Raw genomic sequence first — 11,894 nt, forward strand, 5'->3', positions numbered from 1 at the left:
TTGTATTCTTTCATCAAGAAAATGGAGAATATATAAAAGTTTGACAGATAGTATCTAAACATTCATGTGCCTGGTTTGTAACAGTAAAGGAAGATGTGAATGGTAATGGAGATACAGAGAAGAGAGTAGAAGGACCCATCCAGAGACCAAACACTGTCCTGGCTTTGCAAGATATTTGTTGCCTTCAAAACTCAGAGGAATTTAGGTAAAGACCATGGGAGAGCATATGAACAACTCTTAAGCTGTTTAGTTGTTCATGTAATCTGCTTAGGTGTGAAGGTTAAGAATCTCTCCCTGTCTAGGAAGGATAAATTGACCTTCTTTCTCTATAATCTTATGGAGTGTAGTTCTCTAATAGGTAACAACTGGGGAAGGCACACTGAAATTCACTGACAAGACATTAAAGTGACCAGAAAACAAACATCTTAGTCCACATCTGCTTTGATGTCGTACAGTACAAAGACAATTGTTCCCAGATTTGGGCCCTGTTCCTGGCTCCATTATTAATTTTATTTGCGGCCTTGAATAAGTCACTTAATCTTTCTATGATAAATTTGTCAAAAGAGCTTACTGATAACTAGCATATGGGTTGAGATCTATTTAAAATGGTATAAAGTGATATACTAATTAATACTAGTGGATCAATATAATGGGAAGACTGAGTCAAGGATCTCAGTAAATTGGATTGTACCCTAGACCCTACACCCTGAAACATTTAGGTATGGAAGATCCAGCAATCGATTCTCAAATAAATGTCCTCAGTTAACAATTCCTAGCTTTCATTTGGGCTCTTTCTCTGTCAGATATCACTGAATTTGATATCATTTTTGACTCTAAAGTTCCATCTCTCTGAGGAAATACACACAATACCAGTTAGGGAGAGATATCGTGTGTTTCCCAATGTCACTGCCCACATGTTCAATGTCCCCACTATAGAGGGGGACACTGTGGCTCCCTCTCTTCTCTCCTATTCTCTAGAGCCCCATAAGAATTCTGTCACTGTATATATGGGTATGTGTGATTGTGTGCATAGGTGTGTGTTTGTCAGGGAAAGGGAAGAAATGGGGGTAGCAAAAACTAAAGGTGAGAATAAAAAAAAGACAGAAGATATTAAACCACAAACTGAAATTTACCCTTGGATAGCAACACTTTTTGTGTTTCTGTGAATACAATACTTGTTTATTGACTGGAGGGAGCCCAACTCAGTTTTGAAAAGGCCTCTAATTATCAGAAAACTCCTAAGCCTGTCCCAGCCTCACCCCATGTTCTCCTGACTTCTTTGCACCTGGGTTGTTGTTCTGAGCTTATGACGGTGAGATTAGGCAGCTTGAGGGTATTACAGAGAGATAAATCAGGATGCAAAGATCCTTTTGTCTTTTGCAAAGAAGGCAGCTGGGCAGCTGACAGGAACAGCATTCAGCTCCGTGAGTATTTCTGAACTTCTGGTGAATATGAACAGGATATAATTGAAGGGCTTTGGAGGGTTAATCAGGCTTCAAAAAAAAAAAATGAGAGAAGAAAACATGTTGGACCTAGGGGCCTGGGCTAAGGCTGGGGCTGAAAACAGGAAAGAACATGAAGGAGATACACTCAAACCTTGATATGCCAAGGGACGAGCAAATAAGCGAGACTTGATTATTACAAGGTCACTGCAAAGCTTGATTGCCGAATTCATTTGCAAGGAGCCAATAGTGACCCTCCCTGTTTGCAGCTTCATAGTAAGCAGTTTTCTGGCCAAGGAGGGATCTGTGGCACTAAATAACCACAGAGAAAACAGTTCTTTGCTCCCAGGATGTGCTTGTAAACTTGGCCCAGGCACCAGTGGGCCAGTGTAAGTGTTAGGGAAAAGAGAAGGGGAGCTGAGAGTGAGCATGAGAATGACCGCAGGGCAATGCAGGTGGCTGAGCCTCCTCCCTTTGAGGTCAAAGTGTTTGTTTGTTCCATTCTGAAGCAGGGTGCTGGCTGGATTTTCGGTAATTTTTTTTTTTTTTTATGACTTTGGTTTGGGTCTTGCTTTGCTCTTCAAATTAGTGATTTTCTCTGCCTCAGCAGGACCCTGGGTGATATTTATTGGCTCAACCCCAACAGTACTTCCCTTCCTAGCTCCCTCCAGCCTCTTTCTTAGTTCACCAACAATGGACTTGTCTATCTGTCTATATCTTTGCTGAGAAAAACAGAACTAGAAGTTTAAAGTGATAACAGCAGCATGAGAGAGGCTGCCTCAGGAATCTTCCAAAACTGTTTTTCTTTAGTTGGAATTTATGAAGGATCATCCCCTGTCATTGTATACAGCTGGCCTTTGCTGTATAAAGCAACAGAAGATGATTTGTTGCTTTATGCCAATCTTTAACTTTGTAAGTTGACCCTAACCCCAGTCCCCTACAAAAGTATGCCTTGAAATATTACTTTGCTGCATCCACTTATTCTGCACATAAACAGTTTGTAATCTTCAAAAGGGGAAGGACTAACATTGCTTTAAAAACAGTAAAATGTTCTGACTTGCAAAGGAATAAGTTGCTTGACTATTTTGGAGGAAAAAATGTGAAACTTCTTTCAGCTAAAATCATGTCTGATAATACATTTAGGATTATTTAGCTCCAGGTGCCCTTGGAATTTCTAGAAAAGTGTGGTCAGGATGAGGTTAGCTTTTAGTGGTGTTTATGGGCAACAGGACTGGCTTCCAATGCAGGAAAAGGTCATAGTTGTTTTACCCTTCCTAAAGGTTTTGCAGAGGGAATTGGAGGGTAAATCTATGACAGAAACTGCATAGGGATTAGTCGACTGCTCTGGTTACCTAGCGCAAATCTTGAGCACCATTAGGATCAAGGGATTAACTTTGCAACTGTTATGTTACTCTTTCTGAGGAGGATTCTCTCATATAATGCATCAAACTTAGACATGAACACTGTCTAAGCCTAGAGGGGTAACTTCAAAATTATGTAAACATGCAGAAGAAACTTGCAAGAAAAAAGGGGATGTATCGTCAGGGGAATATGGATGTCACGTGTGATTTTTAAATTCTTTGGGGTTGCTGTTAGGTGTGTCAAAGGGATTCAAGGAAGGCTTCTTCAGACAGAATTTTAAGACCAGAAATAAGTTAACAGTTGGGGCATTTGAAGGAAGCAGAGGATTACCCAGCACGTGTGGATGACAATTGCCCCTCTGGTGCATGGCAAGGGCTCTTCAGCAGTTGGCCCAAAGGAAAGAGGTGCAGAGTGCAGTCATACCGCAGATTTGTTTGCATGGCTTTCTTTTCTCTCAGAAGGTCTAGCATATGTTTGTTCTTTCTGAACACTTGGGGCCACTCTACTTGTATTGTCTTCTTAAAATTTTCCCGTAACACTAAAACAAAGGTATTCTTTGATTCATTTTATAGATGGAATAAGAGCCACAGAGGATTGTGAAACTTATCCTAAGTCACGTAGCCAGTTCTGTGGAGTAGGAACTTAAAACTACATCAATTTGAGTCTAAAGAGTATACTCTGTACCAGGTTACCACCAAAGGGCAATTTAACCAATTAGGGCCACTTTAGGCCCTTACATTAGAAAACTCTGGATCCAACATAATTGGATCTTATTAGGACTGCCAGATAAAATGGGGGATGCCAGTTAAATCTGAATTCCTGAAAAAAATGATTTTTTTAAAGTATAAATATGTACCATGAAATAGCTGAGATATAATTTACTAAAAAAATTATTTCTTTGAAATTCAAATGGAACTGGATGTCTTCCTTCCTTCCTGCCTTTTCTTTCTTTTCTTCCTTCCTTCCTTCCTTTTCTTTCCTTCCTTCCTTCCTTTCTCTTTCCTTCTCTTTCTTTCTCTGTCTCTTTCTTTCTTTCTTTCTTTCTCTTCCTTTCTTCCTTTCCTTCTTTTTCCTTAATCTGGCAATTCTAACCCTAATAGTTCTTCAGATGAGAGAAAAGAAAGTTTGTAATTTCTTCTATCTTGAAAATCCTGAACAGTTAAAAAACTTTCGTCTGAGAGAAATTCTCTAGTTGCCTTCTGTGACTTTGGCAGAGCTGGGATGTGTCAGTTACTGGTGCGCCACTCTGAGCACAGCACTGATCTTGGCTGCTCGACAGGGATTCCCAGGGTCCCAGCCACACTTAGGAGAGGCACAAAGTTTGCCTGTCGACCAGGGCTAGAGACGGCCCACAGAACGGGAACTGAGTTTAGTGAGTAGAGGAGCTGGCAGTGCATTTCCTAAAGCCTGAAAGCTAATGACTTCTCTATGGTCTGATGGAAACGTCAAAAAGTCAGGGTCTCATGAAGGTTTAGGGTATTTGTTCAATTTCTAAATTAATTTATTAAATCATTTGACAAATATAATATATATGGCATAATTACTATATACCATGCACTGGCACTGTTGTAGTTTCTGGGACTAGAAAGGCAGCCTCATGAAACGATTCTAGTAGGGGATAAAGGCAGGAATCACAGCATGGGCGGGTGGTCCAGGGTTCTGGCTAGTCTCACCATTCCTGGTACCGGCAAAGATAATAATTTAATAATAATCAGAATTTAAATAAGAAAAAAATATTGGAGGTGAGGATACTAATTGCAGCTCAATTTTGAAAGAAATAAGAAAGCAGTATGAACTTGAAGTTATAGAATATGAGGCTTAAGGGATATGCAGTGTGGCCAGTAAGGAGAGTCATTGTTAGCATGAGCCAAAGACAGTCAGGGAGGTTTGCAGTGAACAATATTAGCATAGGCTGGTGTGGTGGGTCATGCCGGTAAACCTAGCACTTTGGGAGGCCGAGGCGGGTGGATCACGAAGTCAAGAGATCGAGATCATCCTGGTCAACATGATGAAACCCCGTCTCTACTAAAAATACAAAAAATTAGCTGGGCGTGGTGGCGCGTGCCTGTAATCCCAGCTACTCAGGAGGCTGAGGCAGGAGAATTGCCTGAACCCAGGAGGCGGAGGTTGCGGTGAGCCGAGATCGCGCCATTGCACTCCAGCCTGGGTAACAAGAGCGAAACTCTGTCTCAAATAAAAAAAAAAGGGGTGGGGTGGGGTGGGGTGAAGAATCTTACGTCTAGATGTAGAATTGAAAAGCACAAACGTATTACTCAGTCATCCTGCATTAACTTCTCTATGTGCTTGTGTATTAAGATATATTGAATATGTTCATGGGTGTTGGTAACCCTGCTTCAGGGGTCCTCTGACTACATTGTCATCTCCCAGAAATAAGAGAAGAGTTTCTGGTTCACATGAGAATTAAACAAAATAATCCTATCTTAGACTATAAGGACTTTAAGGACTATAAAAAAAATAGGCTATGAAAAGTACTCAAGAAACATTTAGAGTCAGGTTATTTTACAGCTGGTTGGAGGAATATGAAAAGCTTAAAGAGATTGCAGGTGCTATAAAAGACTATGGAGATCACTGAGTGTATTTTCCTCGCTTTATAACTGGTAGAACTGGTAGTCACAGAGAAGTACAGCATCACAATAAATCCACATAGAACACTCGTGGCAGATCTATTTTATTTAATTATTTTTTAATTTTAGTTTTAATTTTTTTATGACCAATGTGAAGCTTTGATTTAATTTAATTAATTTATTTTTAATTTTTTTTCAGCGGTGGATATATTGGAACAGCATATTTACTTAGATTTTTAAATTTTAAAATCTATTGTCCATTTACACAACTAATAGATTGTGTAAGTAATGTAGCGGGGTGTAAGTTTACACTCCATTACATTAGGTGCCTGCATTGATTTATACTCTGGTTTTTTCTTTTCTTTTTTTTTTTCGAGACAGAGTTTCGCTCTTGTTACCCAGGCTGGAGTGCAATGGCGCGACCTCGGCTCACCGCAACCTCTGCCTCCTGGGTTCAGGCAATTCTCCTGCCTCAGCCTCCTGAGTAGCTGGGATTACAGGCACTCGCCACCATGCCCAGCGAATTTTTTGTATTTTTAGTAGAGACGGGGTTTCACCATGTTGACCAGGATGGTCTCGATCTCTTGACCTCATGATCCACCGGCCTCAGCCTCCCAAAGTGCTGGAATTACAGGCGTGAGCCACTGCACCCGGCCCTATACTCTGTTTTTTAAAAGATCCTTTGAGAAAATGATAACTTCTCTTTTGTGTCAACACAAAATACTGAGGTTTCTTATTGACGTACTTTTCTTCTCCAGCCTAAAATAAAGATCTAATAACCAATGGTCTCCATGACTTGAAGGATCTTCTTTTTTTTCTCTCTCGCTGTCTAAAGAGGCTGAAAGGGAAACATCGGGTGCCCGGTGCTGTTAAAATGAGTGACAACACTGCTCTGGCTGCTCCAGCTTCAAACCAGGGTCCTACCACCCCACGCAAAGGCCCTCCCAAGTTCAAGCAGAGGCAGACTCGCCAATTCAAGAGTAAACCTCCAAAGAAAGGTGTGAAAGGGTAAGAACAAAATGAAAAGAAAAACTTCCTATTACTTTCTTTTCCCCACGATTGCTTTTGTTTTCAGAAACTAGTGTTCACAATATTAAACAGACTTACAAAAATTTCCACCCCATCCTCTCTTTTCCTCTGTAATTCGATCTTTGATGAATTGTGTCTTTATCCCTGGAATTCTTTCCTTCTCAACTTCCAGGTTTGTGACCGAAATTAACATGGCAAATGGAGGCTTTTACTACAGTAAACTTCGACTTTGCCTTCCAGGCCTTTTATGACCACTCCTCTTTACTGACATAACCTCTGCTTTAATCTGTAACACTGAACCACTGACCATTTCCAGAAAATATAGCTTATATTTATGTCTTCCTAGTTTATATCCTCAGTTCTTCATTTTCCTCTTCCTCTCCTTGGCGACATCCTATTCATTTTTCAACACACACAGCTCATATGCTAATTTCTTTTTGAAGCTACCACTGATTCACTCTCTCTCTATTTTTTTTTCTTTTTTGAGACGGAGTCTTGCTCTGTCACCCAGGCTGGAGTATAGTGATGCCATTTTGGCTCCCTGCAACCTCCGCCTCCTGGATTCAAGCAATTCTCCCTGCCTCAGCCTCCCAAATAGCTGGGGTTACAGGTGCCCGCCCCCACACCCAGCTAATTTTTTGTATTTTTATTAGAGATGGGCTTTCACTATGTTGGCCAGGCTGATCACAAACTCTTGACCTCAGGTGAATCCGCCCGCTTTGGCCTCCCAAAGTGCTGGAATTACAGGCGTGAGCCACGGTGCCTGGCCCATTGACTCTCTTTAACAAACTTTATCATTACTTTCATGTTTGCGTTTTGTACCTTCAGCTATCTTAACTTACATTATCTTATATTTATTTATTTGTATCTATTTTCTGAGACTAAGACCACTCAGAAATTTTGTCTGTTTTTTTCTTAACTCTCTGTGCCTAATAAAATGTCTAGCATATAGTAGATGCTTAGTTAATGATTTTGAACAAGTAAACAAATGGATGAATTCATCATTTTTATTGCCCTTCGTATTGCTTTCTCATTTCAGTTTTTATTATAAAAAGTGAAACTTAATTAAGTTGATTAGTTTTTTCTGACTCTTAATTGTTTTAGGTTAAGTTCCTACAGGAGAGAAATACTTCTCCACTGGGATACACCAAAACTGCCTGAGTGACATTTTCTTTGCTCCAGTTCAGTGCAAACAAAAGGAGTCCCTCAAACCAAACACTTAAACCTCTCCTTCTTCCCCCTTGAATCAAGAAACTCTACATGTGAGTAACTCCAAAATTCTTTTGCCCTAATCTCAGTTAATTTCCTCTTTATTTTCTTCCATAGGTTTGGAGATGACATTCCAGGAATGGAGGGGCTAGGAACAGGTAAGCCATCCACTGATTTAAGTGAGAACTTGCCACTTGGAGTTCTGCCTTTTTGTATACTTCAAGCCTCAAGGAGCAGTTGAAAATTATGAGAAATACTGAAGGCAGAAGATCTGTGAAGACATAAAATGTGGGGATTTAATTTACCCTCCTAAATAAGTACATGCTTGCTCAGATACAAAAACCCTAAAAGAAATCGGGGTAGGCCCAAAGTTTCATAAATCCTCTTGTTTTGTTAAACAATCTTTGAGGGCATATAATGAAGAATTACAGACTTTTATGATAGAAAGCGTGTCATAATTCATCTAGCCCAACTTCATTTTTCAGGAGAGAAATCTGGAACATAGAGGAATTGACAATCTTTTGTCTGTGGCTACAGGGTGAACTATTGGAAATAAGGGTGAGGTCTGGAGATCTCTCCACTCTACCACGCAAACCACTTCCTTACCAACTTCTTCTTTTTACATATCCTCTAGCACCCAGAGGAGGATCTTACACACTGAATGCCTGCAATATAGTTTTTAAAATTGGCTACCGTATTTTTTTTATTATACAATCAATGCAATTACTGTGTATTTTTAAAAAACATTAATAGACTTTATTTTTTGGAGAAGTTTAAGATTTACAGAAAAATTAAGCAGAAAGTACAGAGTTCCTATATGTCTTCTCTGCCACCTCCCTCCCCTTTTACACGGTTGCCTCTATTATTAACATCTTGTAACAGTGTGATTATATTTGATGAGCCAATAGTGATGCAGCATATTAATAAGTCCATAGCTTATATTAGGGTTTATGTTTTGTGTTGTAAAGCTCTAAGGGTTTTGATAAATGCGTCATACCGTGTACCCACCGTTACAGTACGTACTGTAGTAATATAGTATTATACGGAATAGTTTCGCTGCCCTATGCTCCACCTCGTCATCCTTCTCTCTCTCAAAACCCCTGACGTTCACTAACCTTTTTACGGTCTCTATAGTGTTGCCTTTTCTAGAATCTCATATAGTTAGAATCATCCAGTATATAGCTTTTCTGGACTAGCTTCTTTCATTTAACAATATTCATTTAAGGTTTCTCCATGTTTTTATATGGCTTGATAGCTCAGTTTTCTAAATCACTGAATGATACTTCATTGTAGAGATGTACACAGTTCTTTAGCCTATTGAAAGGTATCTTGGTTGCTTCCAAGCTTTGGCAAGAATGAATGAAATGGCCCTAAATATTTATGTCCAGGCTTTTGTGTGGACATATTTTGAAATCATCCAACATGCCTTTGATAAACGGCAGCACTTGCAGTAATCGGTGTCCTTCCCAGGTAATCCTCAGTGTCTCTTTCTGCAGCCTAATTCCACTCCTGGCATCTCGAATGAATTTTCCAGCCACATTAATAGTATATTTGCTATTCTCCTAGATCAACTGCTTTCGTATTTTGGCAAGGTGCATACAAGACCAGCAAATTTGCTTTGGGATCTGGAAGATACGCTTGACTCTGACAGTGTATTTGGAATAATGTAAAGAGGTTTATACCGAGCAAAGACCTGGTTCTAGTCTTATCTCTACAATATGTGGGTTTTGCTTATTATTCCATCTCTCTGGGTGTCAGCAAGCTTCTTTGTAACTCAGGGATGGTAGTATCTTATTGTCTAAAACAAGAAGCTAGACTAAAAGATGCCTTGTGATTATTTCTCAATATGTGATTGTATATAATAGGCAATTCAAAATGTAAAGGAGCAGAAGAACAATTAGAGAAGGGACCGATCTAGATTGGTAGGGAGGACTATGAATACCTAGACCATGGGGATTCAAAGCACTCCTCTTTTTCATTTTAATCCTTGGCCTGACTAGAATTCCACTTCTGCTTCCTCCTTAGTGGTTGTGCTTTGGGGAGACTGTGTGATCAGTGGGCTGTACCCCACAGGGAAACCTTCAGTCAAAAGCTGTGGATCACTTCCCCAAAGAGGAAGCAAAATGAAACCAACAGAGATGCCTGGAGTAACAATTAAGCAATTGGTCTGATCCTTCATGGGCAGCAGGGCCATTCTAGGTAACTTCCCAGTCAGGGGACAGTGAGCAGGAGAGAGGAGTGAGGTGTGTCTGCCTGAAGGGCAACTTTCTGTGAAGAGGCTCTCTTTGGGGAGAGGTTGGCTTACATGCTCTTCTTCCATCTCTTGCAGATATCACAGTGATTTGCCCGTGGGAGGCATTCAGCCACCTGGAATTGCATGAGCTCGCTCAGTTTGGGATTATTTGAGGTGCCAGAGGTTCTGCCACTGTCAACGACATCTGCTGTAATTTTGGTTGCATCTGCCCTGTTGATTTTGCCCTGTTGATCTGCCAGAGTCTTGAAATTCAGCTGATTGGAAGTGGTTTCTTTGACTTTCAAGGTCATTTCCTATCTGTTACTACTAAGAGTTCTCTTACTGTCAGAATCTCTCTTGGAGTACAGCTCAAAATAGTGGATGCATTTCAAACTTGACCACCTTTTCCTGCCAGCCTGTTAGAAGTCATCAGTTGCCTGATGACTACATTTTATGTGTAAGTCCTTTAAATCTACTTTTGCTAGGCATCCATAATGATTAATAGCAGACTTTTAAGACAACATTTATGTCACTCCCCTTCTCTCATTTACCAAAGGAGATATTTACCTTGAATGTTGGTGAAGTTGTATTAAATGCTACATGGAAATATCTGATGCCGTGTTCTGAGAACTAATTAAACAGAGAAGGCACTGTCATCCAGGAAATAAGTGCAGTGCTTACAAAACAGCATAGAATTAAGACTTGAATGCTGTAAGTTTGTAAATTGTATACTTTCTGGGTCTAAGTTTTATTGAGCTAGGTTATTCCAGAAGTTTCATGCAGCTCTAAATTGTACAGTTCTAAGTTGGTGAGGAACTGGAGATTTAAACTCAGAATTCTGACAATGTGAGCTTTCTTTTCGATACTCTGGTTGAGGAAAGTTTCCTTCCACAGCATTTCCATAATGAAATTATTTCATCTAATGGCTTAAAATGGGAGTCACAATAGTTAGATACATTGAGTGCTTTGTGTATATCTGTAGTAAATCACCTTTAAACTGTCAAATTGAAAATATTTATAACCTATAAGGTTTAGACTCATATGCAAATGATAGGCAGTTGACCCTCTAAATAAAATGATGGTTTGCTTCACCTCTGAAATTGTGTCAATGTGATGTGCTCATACCTACATTTTCCTAATACTTTCAAGGCAATTGTGCAACTCAGATGCTGCTTCTGTGTGACTTGGATGCTTTGGAACTAACAGTATGAATTTCTTCATTTCAGTTTTGAAATCTGTGGTAAAAGAATGGAGTAAATTAACCGAAGAGAGAGACAGGATGATAGAGAAGCAAGAGATTCAGGTTCTAATCCTGTCTCTACCAGTCAATTGCTATGTAATTTTTGGAAAAGAGCTCACCCTTTGTGCCTTCAGGTTTACCTGAATCAGATAATCTAAGGTTCATGGTAGTGATAAATTCTGTGACTTTGTGGTCTTAGGGGAGCGCAGCACTCAAAGACTTGTGGCTGCTACAGGGTCTGTTTTAATCATTTCACATGAATGATCAAGTTGGTTTCTGGCCAGAAAATTAGAAGTACAAAAGAAAAAGTGAGGTATAGATTCAAAAGTGGAACCATGATATGCAAAGAGGCCCAGTGGAAATGTGTGCTTCCTCCTTCAGCAGGAATTCCTGCCTCCACCCAGGCACGCATTTTGTCTCCTTCCAAAGCTAATCCCTGTCCTTCAAGTCAGCTGCTCCATTTAACAGCCGGTGTCTTCAGTTTATCCCAGTCAGGGAAGACTGGCTTCTTCTCCAGCTGGGTGAGACTCTGGTTCACATTTGGCTTACTTTGCAAATATTTCTTTAAAAACGAAGCAATGATGTTGACGAAACAGAATGCACTCAAATAAACGTATCCAACGGCTAAATAAAGAAGAATCTAGAAACTATGCTACATGAGGAATTGTTGAAGGAACTGATAACATTTAGCTGAAAGAAGAAAATGTTCATTGCCAGCAAATATTTGAAAACTTGTAATGGTCCAGAGCTGTAACAACCTGAATGCACCAGATCTTGTTTAAAAAGTAATGGTG

At 39.9% G+C, this 11,894-nt stretch overlaps 1 protein-coding gene across 1 annotated transcript; it reads left to right on the forward strand.

Moving 5' to 3' along the window:
• Positions 1 to 1,322: 1,322 nt before the first annotated feature.
• PDE6H (phosphodiesterase 6H) lies at positions 1,323 to 10,951 on the forward strand. The gene is made up of 4 exons (XM_012447714.2): positions 1,323 to 1,424; positions 6,225 to 6,397; positions 7,745 to 7,785; positions 9,957 to 10,951. Exons 2-4 carry the CDS (start codon positions 6,264 to 6,266, stop codon positions 10,031 to 10,033), a joined length of 252 nt encoding a protein of 83 aa, XP_012303137.1. The 5' UTR covers positions 1,323 to 1,424; positions 6,225 to 6,263; the 3' UTR covers positions 10,034 to 10,951.
• The last annotated feature ends 943 nt before the right edge of the window (positions 10,952 to 11,894 follow it).

Source organism: Aotus nancymaae, unplaced genomic scaffold (assembly GCF_030222135.1).
Source record: "Aotus nancymaae isolate 86718 unplaced genomic scaffold, 86718_ANA_hifiasm-v0.15.2.pri h1tg000016l, whole genome shotgun sequence".
Taxonomy (NCBI): Eukaryota; Metazoa; Chordata; class Mammalia; order Primates; family Aotidae; genus Aotus; species Aotus nancymaae.